The following is a 26539-nucleotide window of genomic DNA, read 5'->3' on the forward strand; positions in this document are numbered from 1 at the left end:
TCACCACCTGAGTCTGTAGCCAGCGAGAGCCCAACTATTTCGGCAAACTTCTCTGTAATTGAAACATTTTCTTCTATCTCTGGTTGGACAGGGAACGTCCACAGTCGCGGTGTGTTTGCAGAGAGCGTGACGGAGGTCCCCACTCGCTGCTTTCCACCTGGGATGGGAGTATTATTGATGACATGCCGAGATCAGATGGACACCTGACGGGACGCCTCACTCGTCTGGTGGTGAAGGACCCCCTGCTGTGCATGTGCTTGTGGGAGACTCTCATGTTCATTTATAGAGGTAAAAACCTCCATCCAAAGAAAGATTTGTTGCTGTTATCCTAAATCTGCTGTTATGTATCTTTATAGAAAATGCCATCGTGTCCATTTATCCAATTTAACAGCCACTTGTAAGCTCTCGAGGTACTGAATGTGGAAATCCACCTGATTCCTAGTGTGACTGAATGAAATCGAACAATTTGACAAATTAGCTGATGGATGTTTTCTAAGGTCAAAGAAAATGAAACGCTATATCACAAACCTCTCTTTTTCCAAAAGAAAAAGAAGTGGTGTGATATCCTGTACTGTATGTGTTGTACCAGCTGACAGAAAACTCACAGGCCTCACAGACGTAGCTGCAGACTGAAGATTAAAGGTTCTGTAATCTGAAAAATCCCTTCTTTGCTAGGAAACTGTTCTGGGTACACTTTGGATACATTGCTCATTGCTCGTATTAGTAATATATAGACAAAAGCAAAATGCATGAAGGTAAATGGTTGACAGGAAGAGGGTTTTGTTTTTTTGTTTTGTTTTGTTTTCCTTACCTTTAATTTATAGTCTGATTATCTTAGAAAGGCTTCATTACCCCACACAACCCTGAATTAGTGAAGAAGATGGATGGATGTGTGATTGGGCATTAAACTAGTGTTGCTGTAAATGTACAGGCACCTATATTAGTTAGAAAAGCTATTTATAAGCAGTAACACTGATAACAAGTCTAGTAAAGCAATTATTATTAGGACTGACATAGCTATCATGATGTCACTCATTCGTTTCTGGAGTGTGCATTTATGCTGGAGTATTGGCAGCTGCCATGCTGTTTTTTTGGTGCCAGAAATGACCGTATTTGGATGAGAGGTTGGAGAATTAAGTTATAATCTAACACTAGTCAGCTTGGTTGGCAACCTGCATCCTTAAAGTGTACAGATGCTCAAATACAGACATGTACTATTTAGTGCTAAGCAACAGACTAAGAAAATATTACAGTTTCACACGGCATTATGAACACAGGCCAAAGATGAAAATGTTGTTAGCATTACTAAGGGGGCAAATTTTTCTGGCTGACTGGCCAGGGGCGGGCAGCTGAAGGGAGTTTTGTTCTCGCAGATTTGCTGGATGAGGATTTGTGGCAGATTTGTATAGTTTATGCATCAGAGACTGTTCAATAAACTATGGATATAATTTTGAGAGATGTTTGCAGACAGTAAATTTAAAATAACAAACGTTGGAGCCTGGTTTGATTGCACCATTGCTTGGCAGGATTCTTAGTCTTCATCTCTTGGTTGGCTTTTCCTGTGCTTGTGAAAGATAGAGGCTCACCATAATCTGATGGATTTTAACCATCATGACGTTTTATTGTGGTGTAAAGTAGGTAGCTGATCTATAGTGTCATTCCTCCAGCCATGCTGCTAGTGTGGCTGAATAAAATGAGAGTTTTTTGGTAATTAAGAACAGTTATACTAGACTGCAATCTAAATACTGTGGTGTAGTTTGTGTTGCTAAATAATTTCTGTGTTAAAAGCTGGACCAGCTTAAATGGAAACAACAGATAAACCACAGACGAGCCTCTCATCTCAGCCGATTAGCGGCCTGTGATTTCGCCAGCATCGAGTTGCCCAAACGGACACCCTGGCAGCAGGATGACATGCACAGAAAGTGCCAAACAGAAATTGGAAATCAGAAAAGACAAAAAAGTGTCTCCAAGCATTGGAGTCCAAACAAAGTACTTTATCCAGATAAAACTCAGTCATTTCACTTCCATGGCGCTACATGATTTCTGGAAAGTGCACATTGAAATGATTATTTTTACTGAATACTACAGGCTTATTAATATTTGATCCATTGTATACATCCATCCATCCATCCATTCGCTTCCGCTTATCCTTTTTCAGGGTCGCGGGGGGCGCTGGAGCCTATCCCAGCTGTCATAGGGCGAGAGGCGGGGTACACCCTGGACAGGTCGCCAGTCTGTCGCAGGGCAAACATACAGGGACAGACAACCATTCACACTCACATTCATTCGCACATTCACACCTAGTGACAATTTGGATTATCCAATTAACCTATCCCCACAAGCTGCATGTCCTTGGACGGTGGGAGGAAGCCGGAGTACCCGGAGGGAACCCACGCAAACACGGGGAGAACATGCAAACTCCACACAGAAAGACCCCGGCCTGATGTTGGAATTGAACTCAGGACCTTCTTGCTGTGCGGCAACAGTGCTAACCACCGTGCCCCATTGTATACATTTATGACATATTTAAACAATGCAGTCCTGTAGTGATATTTTTTTATGTTGCCAAAGCCAGTGCTGCATCCTTGATGTTTCCTGTTTTGCTAATTTAGACACATTAGGTACATTACAACTGGAGCAAAAATAGCTGGACTGACATTCACAGGAAGGGAAATCTATTCCCTAAAAGCAGTTACTCTTTTTCTAATAATTTAGATGTGATGATTAATGGTCCTGTGGCAGCAGAAGGCAGTTTTCCTGCTGCTGGGCCTTGTCCAATGTTCCATTACGCCGAGGAACAGAAGTCAGTCAAGTTTAAAGTACTTAATAGCAAGCAACTGTAGTATTTTAATCTAGGACCAGATCAATCATTTTGTAGTAGTGTGATCTTGAACTCCTTTCTGGAGCTACGCTTGCACTTCCCTTGGCTCCCTCAGGACATGTGTGTGTCTTTTGTCTCTCTCGTAGCGTATTTCTATTAAACATTATGGAATGACAGCAGGAGGGGTTGGCACACTGGTACACCATTGTAATTGTGAATGTGATTAGCTGATAGAGTCAGACTCTGCCACCTGTTCCTGGGGGCTTATATTTACATCAAGAAATGATAAAGTGCACCTGTCTTGTATAATTTCCAATGCCATCTATTAGGTTGCTCTCACGGACTAAGCATGCAAGCACAAAACATCCGAGGCACTGTAAACACTGAGGCAGTTGCATCCAGTGTGTTCTCGAGTCGGGTGTGAAGCCAGTAAAACAGGCATGCAATATTTTCTTCAACTTTAGCAATGTAATAAAAAAATCTTCTCGCTCCCACAGCTTAGAGTCTGTGGTGCTGTGCCTGCTGCATGTCAGCTCGCAGTGCCTGCTAGCTGGCACTTCAACACAGGCTGCACGGTGTGCACAAATCCTTATGGCAAAAAAAGCTGTGCAAACATCTGATTCCTGGCTGCCTGTTAACGTGCATGTGAGTCGCGTTGATGCTCTGACACACAAACAAATCAACAGCAGAAGTAGACACACAAACACGTAAGCTGAGAGTGTATGCGGCTGGTGGAGGGTAAGCAGAGGAGGGAAGAAGATTATAGAGTTAGACTGATTCTCTCTGAGTGACTGTCTGAATAAGAATAAGAAAACCAGCAGTTGAAATAAGGGGAGGGCAGTGTGTGTGTGTTCATGTGTACATAGTCCTTGTGTGTTTGTGTGGATATTTTTTGAGTAAGAGAGGAGGAAGATGGGATAGTGTGGAGTGGAAAAACTGGGACCAAGGGGAAAATGAGAGGGGAGAAGAAAGTAAGACCCTGCTCATCTGTAGATAATGTGATGGTAAAAAGCTGAGCACTACCGTTAGTTTGTGTGTGTGTGTGTGTGTGTGTGTGTGTGTGTGTGTATGTGTGTGTGTGTGTGTGTGTGTGTGTGTGTGGGGGTGCTTGGAGAGAATAGCAGGAGGAATGTGTGCGTGTGCTGAGTGGACTAGGAATACCCTGTTTTCATAAAAGACTGCAGGGAGACGGTGTTAAGTCTCGTGTAAAAATTGACTAATGTTAACCTTCAAAATGGTGGGTCTCACTGTATGTTTAAAGCAGCTGACCTCATATACCGAGTGTGTGCTAGTGTATTTTCTTGAATTGGCTAATCAGATGTGAATGAGCGTCTTCTTTGCCCACAGAAACATTCAGAGCTCAGCGAGCCAATATTTGTTCATTTGCAGTAAATCCACAACAAGCTGTACTTTGCCTTTCCAGAGATGGGATAGATATTTTTTTTTGACTGTGATTCAACAACTGGCAGTTGTCGCTTATTTTATTTGGCTTTCCAGAGCTAATTTGCATAACAATATATCATGTATCAGTAAACACACACACCCATGGTGTTATTCCAAACTTGGGGTTTTTGTCACATCAGTGTGAATGGACAGTCACAGAGGCCATGACTTTGCTTGTGTGATGTTAACACTGTGAGACTCTGTCTCCTTGTGTATTGTGCTGCTGTACTATTGAATTTGTCACTTGGTTGGTGTGGTGTGTATGTGCATGTTTAACACGTTTAGTACATGTCTGTGACACAGATCTGTGTGTGTGTGTGTGTGTGTGTGTGTGTGTGTGTGTGTGTGTGTGTGTGTGAGGACATTCAGGACCAGTTGTTTTTTAGGGCATCTTATCTCAAATTATCTTAGAAGTTTGATTTGCTGACCTTGCTGCTGTGTTATTCGAATTTAGTTGAAGTTAAACTTAAGAGCCAGGAATGAAACTTCTTGGAAATGTCTTTGTGATTGTTGTTTTTTAATTGTTTACACATGATTTCTTCTCCAACTTGTTTGCCTGTCCACTTTTTGTCTATTTGAATACATAGTCTTGGTGTCCAGTTGCGTCACGTAAAAGCACGACAGCGCTTGAGCTAATCTCTCGGCCTGCGTTTGAGGTGTCTGCACCACACAGTTTCATTATCCGGCCCCGCTTGTTGAGGTAATCCCTCTATCAGGCCAAATACCATCATTATGAACTAATGATGAGCTAAATCCTGACCAGACCAGCTCCCTTCTTTCCTCGACAGCCTGTTTATGTCCCAGTGAGACAGAGTGTGCCACCCCAATCAAGCTACAGGAATGTTTTGCGTTTATAAAGCATCTACAATTTAAGATTGTAGTACACTGCAATGAAATCCAGCTGTTTTCTCCAGATGTCTCAGCTGAGGAAGCAGCATGAAGAATTTTATTTGTTTTTCTGCAGTTTTGTGCATTTTTATGTTTAGGTTTATCACGTTCATCAGTGCTGATAATTACTGGGTCGTTATATTTTACATCCTGTTTTATAGAAACCTCTGTGCATTAAACCCTGACAATCTGTTCTCGCCCTTGTTTACTGTTGAGCGATCATTTTCAGCTGCATTAGTGGTGTGGCTATGAATATTTTGGCGCATTTATGTGTTTGTTTGGTTGGTTGGTTGACCTCTTAGGTCCAGGGTGAAATATCTGCAACTGCTGAATGGATTGTCATGATTTCTTTTGCAGACATTCAAATTTTCCACATGGTGACTCAGTGTGACTTTGGCAATCTCTTGTGTTTCTTGTTACTCCCACAACAGATTTTCACAACTGCTACTGAACATTTTTGTCAATGCTTCTTTTCCTTTTAATTGAAAGTTAGGCATCACCCAGTCAAAATGTCCAGTGTGTGTTTATCATAAAAACAAATGAGATTCTCATCAGATACAGCTGCACTTTGTGCTTAGTCCTGTTTAGTATGCACACATGGAAACCGAAGATACAGTGGCTTGCAAAAGTATTCGGCCCCCTTGAACTTTCCCACATTTTGTCACATTACAGCCACAAACATGAATCAATTTTATTGGAAGTCCACGTGAAAGACCAACACAAAGTGGTGCACACGTGAGAAGTGGAACGAAAATCATACATGATTCCAAACATTTTTTTACAAATAAATAACTGCAAAGTGGGGTGTGCGTAATTATTCAGCCCCCTTTGGTCTAAGTGCAGTCAGTTGCCCATAGACATTGCCTGATGAGTGCTAATGACTAAACAGAGTGCACCTGTGTGTAATCTAATGTCAGTACAAATACAGCTGCTCTGTGACGGCCTCAGAGGTTGTCTAAGAGAATATTGGGAGCAATGACAGCATGAAGTCCAAAGAACACAGCAGACAGGTCAGGGATAAAGTTATTGAGAAATTTAAAGCAGGCTTAGGCTACAAAAATATTTCCCAAGCCTTGAACATCCCACGGAGCACTGTTCAAGCGATCATTCAGAAATGGAAGGAGTATGGCACAACTGTAAACCTACCAAGACAAGGCCGTCCACCTAAACTCACAGACCGAACAAGGAGAGCGCTGATCAGAAATGCAGCCAAGAGGCCCATGGTGACTCTGGACGAGCTGCAGAGATCTACAGCTCAGGTGGAGGAATCTGTCCATAGGACAACTATTAGTTGTGCACTGCACAAAGTTGGCCTTTATGGAAGAGTGGCAAGAAGAAAGCCATTGTTAACAGGAAACCATAAGAAGTCCTGTTTGCAGTTTGCCACAAGCCATGTGGGGGACACAGCAAACATGTGGAAGAAGGTGCTCTGGTCAGATGAGACCAAAATGGAACTTTTTGTCCAAAATGCAAAACGCTATGTGTGGCGGAAAACTAACACTGCACATCAGTCTAAACACACCATCCCCACTGTCAGATATGGTGGTGGCAGCATCATGCTCTGGGGGCGCTTCTCTTCAGCAGGGACAGGGAAGCTGGTCAGAGTTGATGGGAACATGGATGGAGCCAAATACAGGGCAATCTTGGAAGATTGAGACTGGGGCGGAGGTTCACCTTCCAGCAGGACAACGACCCTAAACATAAAGCCAGGGCAACAAGGGAGTAGTTTAAAACAAAACACATCCATGTGTTAGAATGGCCCAGTCAAAGTCCAGATCTAAATCCAATCGAGAATCTGTGGCAAGATCTGAAAACTGCTGTTCACAAACGCTGTCCATCTAATCTGACTGAGCTGGAGCTGTTTTGCACAGAAGAATGGGCAAAGATTTCAGTCTGTAGATGTGCAAAGCTGGTAGAGACAGACCCTAAAAGACTGGCAGCTGTAATTGCAGCAAAAGGTGGTTCTACAAAGTATTGATTCAGGGGGCTGAATAATTACGTACACCCCACTTTGCAGTTATTTATTTGTAAAAAATGTTTGGAATCATGTATGATTTTCGTTCCACTTCTCACGTGTTCACCACTTTGTATTGGTCTTTCACTTGAATCAATTTTATTGGAATTCCATGTTTGTGGCTGTAATGTGACAAAATGTGGGGAAGTTCAAGGGGGCCGAATACTTTTGCAAGCCACTGTAGTAAATGATACCTTCTAAACATCAGCATGCAAGACTTTGTAAGCACGTTAGCATGCTCATGTTGGCATTTACCTGAAAGGAACATTGTGCAGTACAGCATGTGAAGAACAGGTTCACAAATTAAACTAGTATCTTATATATCCATCCATTTTTGTATCAAATTATCCAGTTCAGAATCATGGGGGCTTGAGCCTATGCCAAATGACTTTTGGCGAGAGGTAGGGTATAGCCTCGACAGACACGGACAACCACACAGTCTCACAATCATACCTAGAAAGGCCTGAGCTCACCAGCAGGTTTTTATCAGAAAACTTCTTGTGATTAGGCGACAGTTCTACCTACTGCACCGCTGTGCTCCTCTTTTACTTCTGTCACTTGTGATTTAACTGTAATATTAGAATAGAATAAAATAGCCACTTATTGTCATTGTACATGTACAACAGAATTATAAGTGCTCCACACCAAATGTGCAGGAATAAAATATAAATAATGAGACTACAGAAATAAATAACAAATGGGAGAAATGTATAAAATCAAGAAGAATATATACAAAACAATAGAAAGACGCACATTGGAGAGCAAAGTGCTTTAAAGCAGTGCAAAAGGACTTGGTCTGAGTATAGAGTCTGTATATGAGTGGCCAGCGTGATGAGGGTTACACAGACAATGGCTCACACTGGTGAGGTGGGTGGGCAGGGGTGGGGGAATAGTGTTTGTTTACAGCGGAAGGAGCTGTTTGTGAGTCCGGAGGTGTGGGACCCGATTGACCTGAGGCACCGACCAGAGGGCAGCGGGTCAAACAGGTTGTGGGTGCATGGGGTCACCTGTGATGGGCTTGGTTTTCCTGAGACTGGAGGATCTGGCGATGGCCTCTAGAGGTGGTAGAAAGCAGCAGAGGATTTTTGGGGGAGGTGTTAATTACCCTCTGTGCAGCCTTCCTCTTCTCAGTTGTGGCCCCTACGTAACAAACGCCCAAGCAGTAGGAGAGGATGCTCTCCACTGAGGAGCGGGAGAAGGCCAGCAGGAACGTCTGGTCCAGGTTTTTCTTCCTCAGGACACGGAGGAAGTGCAGCCACTGTTGGGTCTTCTTTACTGGGGCGTTTGTGTTTTGGATCCAGGTGAGATCAGCAGACATGTGGGTGCCCAGAAACCTGAAGGCAGAAACAGATTCCACCTCTTCTCCGTTTATAATGACAGGGGAGTGGACCTGTCTGTGCCTCCTGAAGTCCATTATGAGTTCTTTTGTTTTAAGGACATTCAGCTTCAGGTTATTTTCTACCACTGTATGTGTCACCGTGCCATATGCTGTCTCATCTCCATCAGAGATGAGACAGCAGCATACTTGACTACGACGTTTGTCGGGTGGGTTGATGTACAGGGCGTACAGTAGGGAGAGGAGAGGTGGGGATTGGTGAGGCCTGATTGAGGCTGGTTGGTGAGGAAATCTTTGATCCAGGTGGCAGGGGGAATCTGAAGGTCCAGTTTGGGAGTGAGGATGTCTGGGATTATGGTGTCGAATGGTTCACGAAGAGCATCCTCACTTAGCTTTTCCTGTTCTTCAAATGGCTAAACGCTCTGTGGAGTGTGATGGTGATGGCATCCTCTGTGGACCGATTTGCCCTGTAAACAAACTGGTGGAGGTCAAGGGAGGGGGGAGACAGTCTCTGATGTGCTGAGACACTATCCGTTTAAAACACAGATAGTGTCTCAGACGTGAGGGCTATAGGTCTGTAGTCATTGAGGCTGTCTATACCAGCCACATCTGAAAATGCTTTGATTTTTTTTTTAAGCATGTCTAGTACCTTTTCTGATTTGTATGGACTATGCCAATATTTCTATACAGGAAGACAGAGTGATATGAACAGAGGGTACAACTTTCAATTGTGTGCTTTTACATTTATGTCTCACCAGACTTATATAGCATGTGCAGAGAAGACTTTTAGTGGTCCTCAAGACTGATATGCTGCAGCATTGTGTTGAGGTCTGATTAACAGACTGGAGTGGTGGCTCACCTTTTTAACAAAAGGAACTGGAGAGTATGCTCCAAATTTTGGGATCACACTCCTGGGCCTCTCAGGAAGTCTGTGCTGGAGTAATGGAGAGGAAATCCACTGATAAGTTGAACCTCAGATCCAGGAGAAACAATGAGGTTTTGCTCATTGGTCACTGTATCAGCTCTTCACCCTCTCAATGATAATTGAAGGTCTGTGGGAGTTTGCCCAGCCAGTGTACATGGACTTGTATTATTGGATTGGATTGTTTCTCAGGGTAGTCTGTGGGGAGTATGCTGGTAGCATGGGCTATTGAACCTGTTGTTAAAGGCTATTTGGTCCATGAGTGGCTGGGTGTATTTTTATTTGTTCAATAAGGTCGATTGCTATACAATACAGTTCTGAACACTGTAGGTTCTTTACTTGCTGCAAAGAACCTACAAAATGTTAAATGTGGATGCTTCAACAAATGTGTAGCCTGTGAAAACAGAAGATGGCAGATCACTAATTTAATATGTGACTAAATGTAAAGTAAAATGTAAAAGATGGTCCCATTCACTCCTTCAGTACCAGACTTATGTCTTGAATAAAGGTCAGAAAAGTGTTAACTTTTTGATATGAAATGTCATCACTTCATAATTTTCTCCTATTAATCATTTGTGTAAAACTTTGCCATATTAATTGACCTTCATTAATTGTTGAATTATGGCCTAAAATGTGTTTTGTGAGATCACAGTGACCTTTAAATACCCAAATCAAATTTTTTACCCAGAAGTCCAAGTGAGTTGAGGGCATTTTGGACTTGTGTGGACTCTAGGCCCAGCTCTTCCTGCCACCAGGTACACTGACGTAAATGAAAGTAAAATATGAATTACTAACCAGGTAGTTTGAAGGCAGATTTACGATTTGTTCTACAAATGCCTTTTTTATTCACTGTTTCTGAGTTTGCTGGGTGGAATCTGGACTGGGCTCCCCACCCATAATGACAACAGATTACATAAACAGAAAAATTTTAGAACAAGCCAACTTTGACAAAAACAGGCCTCAAGTGTTTGGTGTAAGGTATGTGGGTGGTCAGAGCACAGTGCCAGCTAGAAAAGTGTTTGCCTGTGTGTTTCTGTAAACTATTGTGGATCCATAGAATTGGGTTGTTTGTGGATGTTTTGTAGGAGCGTGGGAGTGGGACCACCTCCAGGAGGCCCTGGATGAGAAGCTGAAGAATTCTCTCGCTGTGGCTCAGCTTATAGACCGAATACGATCCCTCATCGGCAGAGAAAGGGTGAGGACAAATTTCGCAATAATAAAAATCTTGTTTAAGGCTCGACTGTGTGTATGACACCGATACTGGTCTGTCCTTAATAAACAGGTTAAATAACTTTAATGTGTTAAATCTGCTCTTTGAATGTATAACATGTGTTTTGCATTTGCAGACTAAGAGTGCCTTAATTAGTGCGACTTGTTTGGAAACAGCACAGTAATAATGTTGCTATAATTAGAATATTTACATAATTACTGCCTGTAATCACCTCTCGGATACTGTGGGAATTAGCAGAAAGTAAACAAGAGATACCCTCCAAGGAGCAAAAAGCACAACACAAGAACACATGCACACTAAAATTATTTTAGAAACTGCAGCGTCACGCCTGTAATGTGTAATTGCAGCTGCTCAGAGAGCATGACATGGCTCTATGTTACAAAACAGCAGGCTTTAATATTTAGAGTGGGATAAAGAGATGTGACATGGCTGTGTCTGACAAGCCTTTGGCACCACGCATAGTCTACCAACCCATCTGGATAGGACTAGTTCTACCTGAGGCGGTGCTGGGATGAGCTGACACACCGAGACGGCTGGGCCACTTTAACGCAATGAGATAGCCTAATGTCTTGTCATGATTTGATCGCATCATCTCCAGCACCTCCGGGGAATCTGACTCTGTGAGACCTGTATAAATTAATTTCCCATAAGTTTTCCATGAGCTTTGATTGATTTATGAAATTTTAAGCCTCTTGATTTTGTTTCTGCCTCCAACTTGAACTGTGTGTGTTGATTTTGCTCTCTGTCTCACTCTCTCACTGTGAAATTATGGAGTTCTTTGCGCTTCAGTTGACTGAGAAAGGTCACATAGTGGAAATGGGATGCTTTGAAGGCACTCTACTGTGGACTGAAATCCATGTGTGCACATACACTTTGCAAAAAGCACAAACACACACACACACACACACGCATTGACAGATTTTCTTATTCCACCAGTTTCACCCGCTGTGCAGTACAGAATACATGAACGTGTTGATAACAGACAGTTTGGACTGCCGTCTGCTTCTCACTGTGTTCTGTGTTAGCCAGTTCCACTCATGACATTCTTGGCATTGCAGTTCGAGCATGTTTGGGTACTGCTAAGCAAGACTGGCAGAGACGGCATTAGTATTCCACAGGGGATGTGGGATAGATGCACAGAATGGCAATTGTGCTGGTAACGAGTACCTGATATGCAGCAGAGGAATTTCAACTCTCACTGGCCGATTCTTCTGTCTTCTTCTCCACTGTTTGCGTGTTTGTGTGTGTGTGCAGGGCACCAGGGACACACCGAGTGCGAGGGCAGCTCAGCTTGGTCCCCAGACTCTCGTCAACCTCTTCAATTCTCCTCTATACTCTGATGTCATCTTCATGGTGCAAGGTAAGTTCACGTTGATCCTATTAGACACACCCACATTTACAAATGCATGTAACACAGCAGAACAAGGTCATATTTTATTGCCGTGATTGAATTAGGATCTCCGTCCCTGGCCCGATCATCCATTTGGAGACAAAATAAGATCAAATAGCCCCAGCAATGGGCTCTCTTTCATTCTGGTCGTGTTTCAGCTCAGCAGAATCTCTTTTGCATTCAGCATTTCTCTATGAAATCGAGAAATTTAGAAATAATGCTAAAAAGCCTCTCCTAATCAATATTTGTCTCATAAAAATTGCAGCCAGCTTTTCTTGTCCTTGTGCCCTTGAGCTGTGCGCTAAACTTCATGGAGGTCATGGAGAAAATCTGTCTTGTTAATGGTACTCGATGATGAGACTTGTGTCATTGAGAGGTTGTACAATAATTTCCTGTTCATTTAAATGGGCAGTTGTGACCGATCACTCATTAAAAGCCGAAATTACATTTATACTCTACACTTCTGCTATATTAGCAGGAATGTCTGACTGAAGTCAGCTTGTGTTCATGGCGGCTATTGAAGTTTCTCATGCCGATGCATCAAAATGAAACATGTTACTCACAAACATTTCACACTCTGTGGCTGCCGAAAGGCTTCATAGAAACTTCAACTTTACATCTTAATTTTCCACACGTGTGATTTAGGGAGTGTGCTGCCAGCCCACCGGGCAGTGTTGGTGGCCCGCTGTGATGTCATGGCCGCCATGTTCAGCGGGAAGTATGCAGAGGCTCGTAGCCGAGTGGTGCCCATCCACGGCGTCTCCTCAGACACTTTCCTGTCTTTCCTCGAGTACCTCTACACCGACTCCTGCTGTCCTGGTGAGTTTCCTTCACTTAGTCAGCAGCAGGCATAGCTGCACTGGTATGACCACTGTCTCGTTGTACACAGTAGGATGAATGATTAAGGTGGCTAAATATGGGAAACTAGCCCTAGATATTGCTTCCATTTAACGGGGGATGATAGATCTGAACAGAGATTTGCTTGATTTTTGAAAGAGATGAAAGTCCCGAGTCTGATCAGTGTAATGATAACAGCCCAGCAACAACTGGAAATGGAAATAATCAGCGTTACCAGTCATAAAACACTCGAGAGAGGTATGTCAGCTTCTCTTCTGGGCTCCGCTTGCTCAACACAAACCAAAACTAAAGTGCAGATGACAAGTCCCATCAACCATCTGTGTGACTGCCACATCCTGCCAGTGTTGTTCTCAGGAGGTGCTCTGAAACCAGCGCTGAGCTTAAAATTAAATTAGATTTACTGATGACAAAATCAACTCTTGGCATCACTGCTTTTAATGGTGCCAAATCACGGCCCCAGACGTCTTGTTTTTGTTTTCCTGTCGCTATGTGACACGCTGTGTGTTATGTCTTCAAAGTAATTAGTGCTGGTAATTCTCTCTGGTGACGGTGGTGAGCTTTAGGAAAGAATAGAAATAAAACACACTGGAGGCACTTCTATAACATTAATTGCTGCATTAAGCAGTATTTTTAGAACTTACTCCCTATCATTATAAAAACTTTATCTTAAATATTGGACTTTTTGCTGCTTCTTCTTCTTCTTTTGTTTGAACAGATTGTATATAAACCTTTTGGAATAAGATATGAATAAACACTCATACATTTTTATTCAAATTCTAAAATGCCTTCGTCACCATATTTATGTGATATTCAGGCTGGCTCTGCTCCATGTTTGCAACTCTCAGCTTCTGGGTCAGTTAAAATATTTTGTAACTTGTGTTTTATTCTTCTTATTTATGAGTTTTTCTGCCCCCTAATGTTAAAAGATCAGTCGGTGCAGCTGTGAATAAGTGTGTTTGCTGGGGTCTCTAAAGCAGCTTGTATCTAATCTGGACCTTATGAATACAAATTGAGAAAGAATAATGTGCTACGTTCATTGATTAGAAGTATAAAAATGATCACTTTAATGTATAGTTGCAGAGTGATTTACTGCAACACTGACTGTCACCCTCCTTTGTAGCATTATATAACAAAGCTGCTGAATAGACAATGCAAAACTTCAGAATAATCAGCTTTGAATAACAAGCTCTCTGCAGCTCACAATCCCATTATTCTGTGGCGTGAGATCTTTTGGTTAAAAAAAATAAATTAAATGATGAAAAAAATTCAACAAGCAGTCCTTATGATCCAGCTTAGATCAGGGTATGATAAGCAAGCTTTCTCCAGAGATACAGCTCCAGGTTGAGTCATGGGAACAGGAAATTAAAGACATGAAACTGCTTCAGAGGCTGCAGCCGCTGTAGTGTTATGTAAGAGCTCGGCACTCAAGGTCAAATCAAGGTAATTCCACCAGTAGCAACAACAACAACAAAAAAAGAAAGAAAGAAGAAGGGTGTGAAATCAAAAGTAAAGAACCATCAGAGTATTTCCCTGTGTTAAACAATGTATACTGTACATATGAGGGATGCTGTGTTAATGTTCATTTGGGTGATTGTGCAGTGACATAGAACAAACCCTCTTGTTTTGCTGCTGCTCAGCTGCGTCCTGTCAGGGACGCACGCGGAGGATCAGCGCTCACGAGTGAGTGAAGGATGCTGAAGGTGGTGTTTGACATAAACGGCGGGAATCTGTTTGCATCAGGGGTAATTTAATTTGACATTTTGACATTACAGAAAAAGATCGACACCGCTTGTTTCGTGCTTGCTGCATGCAAGCATGTAATTTGACAGCACAAAAAGAGCGATGAGTAATTATTTATTTGAGCATTAAGTGATTTGACTAAGGAGCTTTATTTAAATTCACAACCGGCTGAGATTTGATGTTAATATCTGATGATGAAATGTGTACACTGTGGTGCAGTCTGTGTTGCACCAATACAAAAATGGCAAGCTGGAGCGAGTATATAATGGGTGTTAAGGATGTTAAACAAGTTCTGAATTAATACACATTTGTTTGTATTCTTGGGTTGTGATTAAAGAGCTTCATTTAATTATTTGTCGATATTTTGCCTTTAAAATTTCCCATTATGATTATTTATTACTCTCTTTGTTGTAGCCCCCTCCGGTTTTTGCAGTCATCTCTTTATACATGCAGCAGTCACAAAGCAACTTTCTCATTATTTTGAGGTTCTACATGTGCACCTATGGCCGACCCTTAAAATAATTTGACTCTTTAATCCAGCTAGTCGCCAACCTTGTGTACAGCTCGGCAGGTAGGACAGCCGCATACTTCTCAGAAATGTGGCTTACGTGCTAAGAGCTCAACAAAAAAGGGAGGGGAACAGGTTTCAGATTGTCCGATCCATCGACTGTATGTGTCTAAGCTTTTTTAATCACTTTGCCACCACCCCCAAGCCCAGACGCGCTGCAGTGGCCGCCTCAAGCTCATCCTAAAAGACACATTTTTGGTTAAATAAATGTGATGATAAACAGGAAAAAAAAATCACTTTGCCAGTGCTTGGCTAACATTTGCACATTGCAAAACAATGAGAACAAACTCATGTCAGAGGAGTTTTCACATGCAATCCTTTGTCTACTCTGTTTCTACACTGTGTTCATAATTAAAGGTAAAAAAAACAGTTGGAATGACAGTTGATTTAAAAAAAATCAGATCTATATGTGCAACAAGTATTTGCATGGATGTGAATGAAATCCATCTGTAGAACTAAAACAAAAGTGTGGTCTTTAAAATGAAATCAGTCTTATGAAAGATCCTAAAATGCTTTGAGAGAAATTACAGAAACAGCAGAGCTGAGTGATCATTTTTGAGCTGTGTGCAGTTTTACTGTTTTGGGAGCAGCTGAGCATTCAACCGTATCACTCCTGTCTGTGCTGTGCAAATGCAAACCAAACCATGTCAAATAATGTTGAGTTTAAATTCTGCTGGAAGTGGTTTGGACTGATAGCACTTATGTGTTAGAAATCTGCTCTTCAGATTCTAATTGTGTGTAAAATAGACCCAAATCGGTTTTATTGTGACCGTGTTTGATTGATTTAAGCTCATTGTGGTGCTTTACCTGAATGATTTTTGGAACAGGAAGGATAAGAAAACATTTCAGCTTCAGGGAGAATATGTCCAGCTATTGCATACATCTAGAACAAAGTCGGATTTACATTGGTTTAATATACGTATAATGCTTTCACAGTATTTAATGTATACAATAACTAGTAGTGGTGGGAATCACCAGACACCCCACAATACTATATTTTGACAATATATCAGTGTGATACCTAACATTTTATGATTTACTGATTAGTGCAGTAAAACATATTGCGACTTCTCAGCCGTTTCCAGCTACAAAATCTGTCCTCAAAGTTAAAAGTTATCTCACTTCAGTTTTTTTCTGCAAAATGAGATTGCCAAGCAAACAAACACTGCCACTAAAACCTGCCATAAATGTTGCTATGAGACTGAGTCAGTCTGCAATCAATCTGGTATCAGCCTGTGATTGATACATGCAATCTGTTTCTAATAATACAGCAGTTAACTGTAAAAATGTCACATATTTCTTGCTGTCTATACAGACAGATATTCACATTAAACTATTAAATTTGCACTCGTCAGACTTCCTGTTCTATAAGAAGATAACCAGAATACAACCAGCTCGCAGCCTGCTAAGACAAGAGTTGGGTTGTGCTCAATGATGACAACTTATTCAGACTGATGGCAACATGTTGGTAATCGGTCTCTGTTTATAAATTACACAGAAAATATTTGCAAGCTTTCCACAGTCTCTCTGAGAGTGACTCCAGTCACTCCAAGTCAGACTGTGACTGTTTGCAGAAAGGTTGTTTCCTGTCAAGAAATCACCTTGTGATCAAAAGTAGTTGTGAGTGTGCAACAACCTCAGGCTCTCGACAACAATTTAGTAACTGCAAGTTACAGCTGGTATGTGAATTCAATACAATCAATTTTGTCGATGCTAGGACGTCGCTGTCCTAATTTTAAGTGACTGAGCCATTACCTTGCTCTTAATTAGGAGGTAGCTTTGTCAAGCTAAGTGTGTCCCTTGTTGGATGGTTTTTCAGTTAAACCAGTCTGATCTAAGTTTTCTCAGGATGGTGGTGCATAAGATGAGCCCTTTTGTTCATACTATTCAGAGTATTTTAATTTATATAATAATATATCAATATTTGGTGCCCATGTATTGATATTTCTCACCCTGAGGCAAATGGGATAAGCTCCAGCCCCCTGCAACCCTGAATTGGATAAGCGGAAGAAAATGGATATCAATATTTTATTGCCATGCAAAATATTGCAATGCTATGCTGTATTGATTTTTTTTCTTTGCCCTAGTAAGCAGCATATCAGACAGTACTGTGTGTTTGTGTGTCCAGCCAGTGTGCTTCAGGCCATGGCTGTGCTGGTTTGTGCCGAGATGTACCAAGTGAAACGACTGCAGCATCTGTGTGAGGTCTGCGTATGTGCTTACCTTCAGAGCATGCCCAGTAGAGAGCTGGCATCAACAGGCATCAGTGTAGTTCGACTACTCCGCAGGGCAAAGGTGAGTGAGTATCAAAGTATCCAGTGCAATATTTTCTTGTTGAAACATAGTCTGTTAATCAGCAGCTGCCTTAGGCTCCATCTCTAGCAGATGCTCATACAATTTCATTTAGGAGAAGACCTGCATTTCATATAGTGTCTCTATTGATTTCCAGTGCCACAATGCAGAGCAGCTCTATATCTGGCTCCTCCACTTCATCGCCAACAACTACCTAATCTTCAGTCATAAACCTGACTTCCTGGAGCTCTCAGGTCAGTGTGCAATTTTAAAGGGATAACTGTTCTAAACACTATTACAGGTATCACCTGCGAATAAGGGAGCAGCCTTTACAGTGTTGAAACTACCCTGTGATTAAGTGCTTTGAAATAAAGTGAAGGTGTCCCCCCCCAACACCAGTCCATCCAGCCAAAATCACAGACTGTATAGAATCAATCAAGATTTCCAATTTTATTCCCCAAATTGAGCATTTCTTGCTGTACCAGTCTTGTTTTGAAACCAGATGTAAGGGATCTGAGAGAAACTAAGAATTAGTCACTCATACAACAGTGACACAAAATAGCCATGTGCTAAAGCATACCTTGCTTTACTGTCCATTTGACCCTAATTTACAAAATTAATATTTTGTATTCAATAACAAACTAGTGATTGAGATCATCAGCTCATCAGGAAAGTGTAAACAGGAGGTTTGTTTTACCAGACTTCTAAACAATCTGAATTTTTTTTCAGCAGAGAAGTCGTCCCCCTGCTGGACAGAAAGAAAGCAGATTTAATGCACTTCAGCACCAGCTTCACTTCCCAGAGACAGGGTGGGACAGTCCCACCCAGAGACAGTCCCGCCCTGTCTCTGGGATTTCTCCTTTTTCCTTGTCGATATAATTATACAGACTACAGGCCAGCTTGACCAGCCACTGCACAATAACCCATTCACTTATTTGCATTGACCAATAAAATCTCTTAACACACCTGGCCCATCCCTTATCTTCTCTGTGTGACGTAAGGGATGGGCCAGGGACAGAGTTTAATGTGGAAGAAGTGGTAAAGATGGACAAACAAAAGTGAAAAGGTGGAGCTTAAAAGAGAAAAAAGAAACTACAAATAGATGCAGCAAAACATGTCAAATTAACCAACATGTTAGCATCTGCACTGTCGACATTAGTACCAGAAACAACTAGTATGAAGCCCCCTGTTCTTTTATTTAAAAAAAATATATAATAACAAGCCCTTACAGTCATAGGAAACTGTTGCTCGCTTTAGTGGGGAAGAAATGCAGGAGGGACAACAACTGTAAATCTGTGGCTCAACAACAAAGTATAATTAACATGGTAAGAACATAGATGAGGGGAAATAATTATAAATAGAGATTCAAGCGAAATTAATGGCTACTTTGACCACGTGCTACTTCTAATACCTAAAGTGTAGCTTTTAATCGTCACATGCTGCCCTGCAGTGCAATTAATGTGTCCTAACTCAACAACAATCTACTGATTAAAAAGAGAAACTGCTTTACTATAAATAATCACACTGAAATATATACATATACACATCATTTGCATACATGTAATGTATCCTTTTTAAACAATGGTTTTCCTTTATACATATAAACAAAAAGAGAAGAAAAGGATTACAGATTATCTGTACATTTGGGATAATTAGCCTGTACACTTAACGTTGTGAAATATAACAGAAAAGAAAAAAAGTGAAAGACAGAAAAAGAAATAACACAAGTATTTCCTCAGATAACATAGTCCCTGCAAAATAATCCCATTTGTTGTTATTTTTTGAGTCAGGGCTCCGTCTAAAACTACATGAGGTATAATCAAAGTGCTCATCAGTTATGTGTAAATTGAAATTGAACCACACTGAACATCCACTTGTTTTTAGATAATAAAATTAAAATCATTAACTTACTTTTTTTTTTTATTGGAGAATCAAGCATGGTCCTGGAAACCTGTGGAAACCTCCCATACAGCATCATAAAGCACCGTGTTTGTAAATTAGATTGTGACCTGTCAGACCTTTAAATAGTGACTCCTCATACTAGGTTCAGTACTATAACTTTACCCTTATATTATATTTAATACTTAATGTTTGTGCATATTACTGACCACATCAAAGTAGATAAAGACAACATCAACAGCAAAATTGTGTAGCAATCCCACTTTTTTATTGTCATCATAGGTCATACAAATATCAGCCTCCTTAAAGGCCATTGGACGGATATTATAGTAACAGTATAACAAAAGCCCAACAAGTTCATATTCCATGTGTCTGAGTATTGGTCAAGTATGATAAATCTTCCTCTAACATTTTAAGAACAAAAACATCCAGTAGAGTACAAATTAGTCTAACATGTGATTGCGTTTATATGTGTCCAGATGAGGAGCGCGAGCAGGTGGAGAGGCTACGATGGCCGTCCAGAGGCTACCTGCAAGAGCTCAGCGAGTACCAGCAGCGACGCCGCAAACTCCGCAAGTCCCGCTGCCTTGTCATGTGACCAAACCTGGACGCCAAAACCATCTGTGGGGAAGAGCAAAGGAAGACAATGACAAAAGAAAAGAAAGGATTCCAGTGCACATCGACGTGTGGGAAAACTGACAGAAGACATGTTTTTTTCTTTTTATCCTGCTGCATGAAGGGCTGATCGAGAGACAACGATGCAGAGGAAGAAAAGGAAAGACTTGTTAAACTGCTGCGACGCGCCTCTCCTCCCTCAGTGGACTGACTGGCGCATCCTAATATGACTATTCCTTCGAGGGCAATAATAAAAAAACTGATCCATAAAACCCAATAAGACTTTAATATGACTGGCCACTGGCCGAATCTCTGTGAAAGATCGCATTTCTAATGGCGTGCAAAGCTGTGGATTTCAATATTGACCAGTGACACAAAATGGCTTCAGTATAATTACTGATATATCAAATGACCACACATCTGTCAGGAAAACAACCAGGATCATGTGCAAACTATTTCAAACTACATTAACGGGTAATGTGACTTCAGGTTGATTAAACAGGAAGATCTCCTCAACACTCAATAGCTTCTGTGTGTCTTCTGTAGGATTGACGCAGGACCTCTCTGTCATAGATGAAACCCTTGATCACTCATGATGCATCCCATCTGATCTAAAGATTGTGAACTTGTGAAAACAGTTTCTCAAAGTGCCCGTATATAGCTCATTTACAGGCTCGCAGTTTTATTTTGAGGCTCCTCAAGAATAGGTTTACATACTTTATTGTTCCACAACATGAAAGCATGCAGCACATTTCTGAAACGCTCCCCTTTTTCTGTTCATGGCTCCTGTCTCTTTAATGCCCCTGGGGGGAAGTTTCTGATTGGCCCAATGAAAAGCCCTCTAAGATTTTGTTAAGATCTAACAAAAAGTCATGGGAAATATTACTTTGTTTTATTTTTTGCAGCAACGTTCATTTTATTCTGTTCAACTCGTTACTTTTCAGTTTGTGTGAATAATGTTAAACAGTGAGCTAGCTATCACCAGTAAGTCATGTGACAGAAGTACGGGTCTCCCGTTCAGTCACATGACCAAGAGATGGCCTATCCGAGTTACCTTTTCACTCATTCACTCAGTCCTTGTGTGTCATTAAACTCTGGTTCATTCACTGTCGGTGTCCAAGTCAGCTTCCAGCAGATTTGCTCAATAACTCCACTTTTCACTGGCCACAGCAATTTAGTAAACACACCTGGGAAGGGAGGGAAGCTAACCTTTGCGTACAACATCTCTATAACAAAAGCTCAGTGTTTATTTAATTTATTTTCCATTCAATCCAGAGCCTTTAAAAGTCTCTGGGGTTATTGTTACTGTTTTCATGTCACCTTTTGCGCTAAATTACATCCTAAAATTTCCTGACAATACAGATGAAAGATTCCTCCCAGTGCCCTAATCTTAAACAATCCAGATCTGCACCAAACATCATTCTTTCTTTGGCTCTGCTTCACCTCTCCCCAGGTTTAAGAAACTGGGTGAGGTTGTATTTTGAGTGAGTCAGTTAAACAGCACTGAAATAATAAATTATTGACTCTAGGGTAAACAAATGATCCCGATGCAAGTCATCCACAATTCCTGCTGTTAGCAGCGTCATATGTATTTTCATGTGTAAGAAAATGAGCAGGACAGGTTTAATTACAACACTTTAGTCGATCCTTTCACATCGATGACACAGCCTCATAAACTGTCTTGCAGCCAGACTGATTTTTATAACCACACAGTAGAGTACATAGGTGTCAAATGAAGCAGTTACACTATCATGGAGAAAAGGCTTCAAATGTAAGCCTCAAATCAAACAGCATCTAGCCTGTAATTAATATCTGTAAACCAAATCAGCAACAGTAATAACATTTTTCTTTCAAAACTCCTTTTTAAAATCTACTGAGGCGGACTTTTACACGCTTTCCTTTGCGGGTTAATGAGAAAACATGCTTTTCTGTTTGCAATAATAAATAACGACCTGTTGCTGTCACAAAAAACAAGGAGGAAAAAAAAAAGAAAAGAGCACCGTATTATGAACATAAGTTAGTACAGTAAAAATCTCAAAGCCTCTGGGTGAATACGAAATATTTCTTTTATCTTTTTTTTTAATTTAAAATGTTTTTTAATCATAAAGAGATTATGATTTATTGGTGCTCAATTATTTTTGTAAACTATACCGTATGTGGACATGATTTTTGTTTTTTTTAACATTTGGAGTCGAGACGAACAGGGTGGCACTACTTTCCAGTCTAATGTTTCACGGCTGTTTACTCGATTTAAAAAAAAGGGGAAATGGAACATAACGGCTCAATTTGTTAAATAAACCTTCACCTACGCGAGGGTGAAAGCGATCAGTAGTGACAGCTAGCAGATGGGGTTTTTTTTTAATCTGTGGATCACAATCAATCAGGAAGCGGCGTGTAATGCTTTCATATTCTATTTCTGCAGTATTAACAGAAATTCTGTGTATATAGTACAAGCAAGCTCCCACTGTCAACCAGCTGCTGCACAAATTCCACTAAATTCTGTGTGTAAATATCCTCGAATACATCTTGATCTGCTAATAAACAGGAATGCAGCGATTTATTGATTGATAGTCGCCTTGTAGATATACATCGGCCTATTGCCAAAATAGATGACATTCACCAATAACATTGGCGAATGTCTTCGTTCGCAAGAGTTTGCCGTTATCATCTCTGGGATCCACTTTCATAAATATGTATGACTGAATTTGTGCTCACTGCGAGATAGTATGATGAAAGGGTGAAAGACGCTGAAACAGTTCACTTATTTATTTATTTTTGTCCTATCACAATAATAAATCAAACTAACTAGGATCAGAAATCAGCCAAATTGTTATTTTAAACATTGGCAAAAACCCAGAACGTTACAATCCTGGTGGTGCATCCCTACTAATACGAATCAGCAAACAGCAGGTGAAACTGTGGACTGTGAAACAAAGTGTATCCCAGTGCTGCATCCACACCTAGTGTGGAGACACATGGCTCCTCTGAGCCTGTGCTGTACAGACTGTAGAATACATGGCGTCTGACTTTAAATAAAGACATGTTTTAACATACCGCTGACTCCATCGCTGTCTTCACTGGCAAGTTACTGCTTATATGTTTGTTTGTTTTTTGTCTTTCCCTGGAATTATGCATTCTACACTAATAATTTCTTAATAATCATACTGTAATGATCATAGCGTATGTTTCCTCCTGAATAAGTGGAACGATCTTAATGAAATGTTGCATAAATATTAGAGTGATGTGATTGCAAACAGCTGTATGGTGTATACAAATATTTTATACAAATCCCACAATCGTATATATTTGTACATTTTGAGAGTTCAACTGAGTGCTAAACGAAGACGTGCGCAGGTTTGCTAGTACCTATTAATACCAATTTCCAAACCTAGTGACGAGCTAAACCCTGATGGGCCACAGGTATATACAAAATAAATAAATAAATAAATAAAATCACCCAGCTGTACTGTCTGCCTTTATATTTGTGAAAGAATAGATTACTCTAAAGAGCTCTCTGAATTCAAGTGTGGTAACAGGAGGCCACTGCTGTAACAAGTCAGTTTGTGAAATTTCTTAAATCCTAAATATTCCCGCAGAGCGCCAAACACCAAATGTTATTAATATCAGCACAGAAACTGTGTGCTGGGAGCTTCCTGGCATCAGTTTCCAGCAGATCCAGTAACAGCTTTTATAAAATACGTAAAACAAACTATATAACTTATAAAATTATTTTTTTAATAATACGAAATGTGATTTGTAAACATCACCACTTTTTTTGTTGTTAAATAATATTTTCCTTGAGTATTCCTAACTTACACTTTCTAAGCGGTTGTTATTATTTCGAGCATTAGTAACAGGGTGTGTGCTGTAGTTTAAGGTGAAGGGAAGCTACATTCTCAGAGTCCATGCCATACCTGGAGATCTTCAGGTGAATCACTGCAGGGCCCCAATGGATTTCAACTTGCCCTCCAGTTTGCCACTCCTCTGGAGGGCCGCCACATCACTGCCACCACCGATGCACTCCTCACCGATGAACACACGTGGGACCTGAACCAATACAAGAAAAAAAGGAAGAAATTCCCTTTCAGCTTCATGCACAGGGTCAGTGATCTGTGAAACATGTGCATGAATATCGGAATATCTGTGGTACTGTTGGTCTGCCACGGCTTCTGCATCAAAGGCAGCATGCATGAGCAGCAAAATCTGATAACGCATTTTATCTCGTCACAATCAAAATCAGCACAGGGAGCTTCTCTCATGTTACAAACGCTTGATTTTCTCAGTTTAAGTGAGAGATGGGGGTGAAGTCGGGTGACTATGAAGCTTGTGACAGTCAGAACTTCCCCGAAGGGACCCAACCCCAGACTTCTTTCTCCTGTTTGTCTCATTACATACTCCCTCGTGTTACTGCCACCAATCATATGCTAGAACACTTCTCGAGTAGTTACTTCTACCACAGTACATTTGCTTTTTGCATAAACAAACACAGAGATAATAAAAAAGCAGAACAGATCCAAATAATAAAGGTATATCAAATCAAATCAAATCAAAATAATACTTTAAGGACAAAAAACTGTAGTAGCTGGCGTGTGTTGGATTTGAAGAATGTCATAATCAGGAGGTGAAGTTCCTTCTTGAAATTGTGATTCATGTAATAATGGTGATTTCCAGATTATCAAATGGGCATTCTTACTTAGGGTCTGATCTACTGGGATTTTCCTGAACAACCATCTGTAGGGTTTATAAAAAATGGTTTGAAAAAGAGAAAATGTTCAGTGACTAGTAGGAAGGTAACAGTAACTTGTTAGAAGTATGCATCTCTTAACGCACAACATGTTGAACCTTGAAAGCAGGCAGGCTGCAGCAGCAGAAGAGCACACTTGGTCACTCCTGACAGGAAAATGAGGCTACAAGCCTGACAGCCCAAAACAGATGTTTGGAAAAACGTTGCCTGGTCTGAAGAGTCTCTAAATGACCACAATGTACCATCATCTGTTGGCTGCTTCCAGCAGAAAAAAATGTGCCATGTCATGTCAGCTACTGTGTAATGTCATCATTTCAAAATGGACCAAAATCGCTGAGGAACATTTCCTGCACTCACTGGACATTTTATCTACCTTAATCCTATATGGAAAATCTGTATCTGCTTTATTTTCCATTTAATACCGGATGCTTTAAGGCCACGATGCTTACATTTCATTTCCCACAAATACGTAGAAGTGTTCTTTAAATTTTGTGTCAGTGCCCTGAAGATACAACGATATTAACACTGAATTTATGTGTTAATATGTGTTAATATGTGTTAATATCGAGAGTAAAGCTCTCGCCCTGCTTGAGACGGAGAGGCTGTAAGCTTACCGTACGGGCTCCAGTAAGTTCCAGGAAGTAGTCCTGCATACTGTCCATTTCGCTGTGGTTGCTTATATCAACGCACTCATAATGTCCCGGCTTGAACTTGTATTTCTCCAAAACCTCTTGAGCCATGGTACAGTAAGGACAGGTGGGTTTCAGAAACACCACCACTTTGTCGCCTTTAATTTTCGCCTGGACAAACTGCTGCGCCATTTTAAGTTTCTTGGTAAAGTGACGAGGAGGTGAGGAGTTCCCTACTTCTTTCCTTTTTTTTTCTTTCCAGATTAATTTTTTCGATGCAGAAGAAGAAACGTGATCTCTTTGTTTTCAACAGTCATTGGTTAAGTCAATCATTCCAAGTCACGCCCTCCTTCTTAAAGAGACAGCGCACAGATTGGGCACGAACCGGACAGCCACAAGAGTAAAACCACTGAGTAGGGAAGTGGTTGTTGGTCATCTGACACAAATCTAAACACTACTGCAGACCAGTAGACAACGTAAGATGCACGTTGCTTGTGTGTCTGAAAAAGTAGAGCCAGTTCAGAAGTATCTTAAACCTGCATTATGTTTAACGGGCAGCAGGGGGCGACTCCGCTGGAGTTTGTAGGCTCAAGTGGTAGTTTCAGACTGTACTGAATGCAGGTGTGCCCATTTATCCTGTAAGCATCCAGTGTCCTCCCTGAGGTTTCATAATCGGACGCCACAAACCAATAGATGACATCGCTGCTGCTATTGACATAGGAACAGCGATTTTCATCTCTGGCTCTCTTCCACAGTGCGTCTTCCTCCTCTCACTGCCAACCAGCTGCAACAGGAGACTGTCCCTCCCTGATCCTGGTTGTGCCTGAGGTTTCTTCTTGTTAAAAGGGAGTTTTTCCTTTCCGCTGTTGCCAAGTGCTTACTCACAGGGAGCATTTGATTGTTACTGTAGGGTCTTTACCATACAGTATAAAACACCTTGAGACGAATGTTGTTGTGATTCGACACTATATAAATAAAACTGAATTGAATGTTTTATACTATCTATGTGCAGACTGCATTAGAGCATGGGCACCCACAAACAGCTGCAGCAATTCACAGAAGCACCAAGTTCAAGTTGTAGGAATTTTTTTAGGGCTCTTCCCCCAAATCTCACTTACCAAATGAGTGTTTCAAATACAGCTGACAGCA

General features: G+C 41.0%; 2 protein-coding genes across 5 annotated transcripts in view; one reads left to right on the plus strand and one right to left on the minus strand.

The window, feature by feature from the left end:
• rhobtb3 (Rho related BTB domain containing 3) overlaps positions 1–20540 on the plus strand; it is a 28793-nt gene extending 8253 nt beyond the window's left edge. For 3 of the 4 annotated variants that reach the window (XM_026168557.2, XM_080301955.1, XM_026168556.2), the window contains exons 7-13: positions 92–288; positions 10510–10619; positions 11910–12015; positions 12691–12864; positions 17340–17506; positions 17661–17757; positions 19882–20540. In XM_026168557.2, coding sequence (XP_026024342.1) covers positions 92–288; positions 10510–10619; positions 11910–12015; positions 12691–12864; positions 17340–17506; positions 17661–17757; positions 19882–20000 — 970 coding nt within the window. In that variant the 3' untranslated portion in view covers positions 20001–20540. The remainder of the gene's footprint in view (positions 1–91; positions 289–10509; positions 10620–11909; positions 12016–12690; positions 12865–17339; positions 17507–17660; positions 17758–19881) is intronic. The other variant, XR_013909295.1, reaches the window with a different exon arrangement.
• Positions 19649–25892, minus strand: glrx (glutaredoxin (thioltransferase)). The gene is made up of 3 exons (XM_026168559.2): positions 25376–25892; positions 23932–24064; positions 19649–20023 (listed from the first exon to the last, which is right to left on the minus strand). Exons 1-2 carry the CDS (start codon positions 25580–25582, stop codon positions 23951–23953), a joined length of 321 nt encoding a protein of 106 aa, XP_026024344.1. The 5' UTR covers positions 25583–25892; the 3' UTR covers positions 19649–20023; positions 23932–23950.
• Between the last annotated feature and the right edge of the window lie 647 nt (positions 25893–26539).

Source organism: Astatotilapia calliptera, chromosome 5 (genome assembly GCF_964374335.1).
Source record: "Astatotilapia calliptera chromosome 5, fAstCal68.1, whole genome shotgun sequence".
In the NCBI taxonomy this organism is placed as follows: domain Eukaryota; kingdom Metazoa; phylum Chordata; class Actinopteri; order Cichliformes; family Cichlidae; genus Astatotilapia; species Astatotilapia calliptera.

Coding starts and splice junctions, on each gene's coding strand:
- glrx (XM_026168559.2), bottom strand. CDS start 25,582: ATGGCGCAGCAGTTTGTCCAGGCGAAAATTAAAGGCGACAAAGTGGTG. Junction 24,065..25,375: donor AACTTACTGGAGCCCGTACG/GTAAGCTTACAG, acceptor GTATTGGTTCAG/GTCCCACGTGTGTTCATCGG.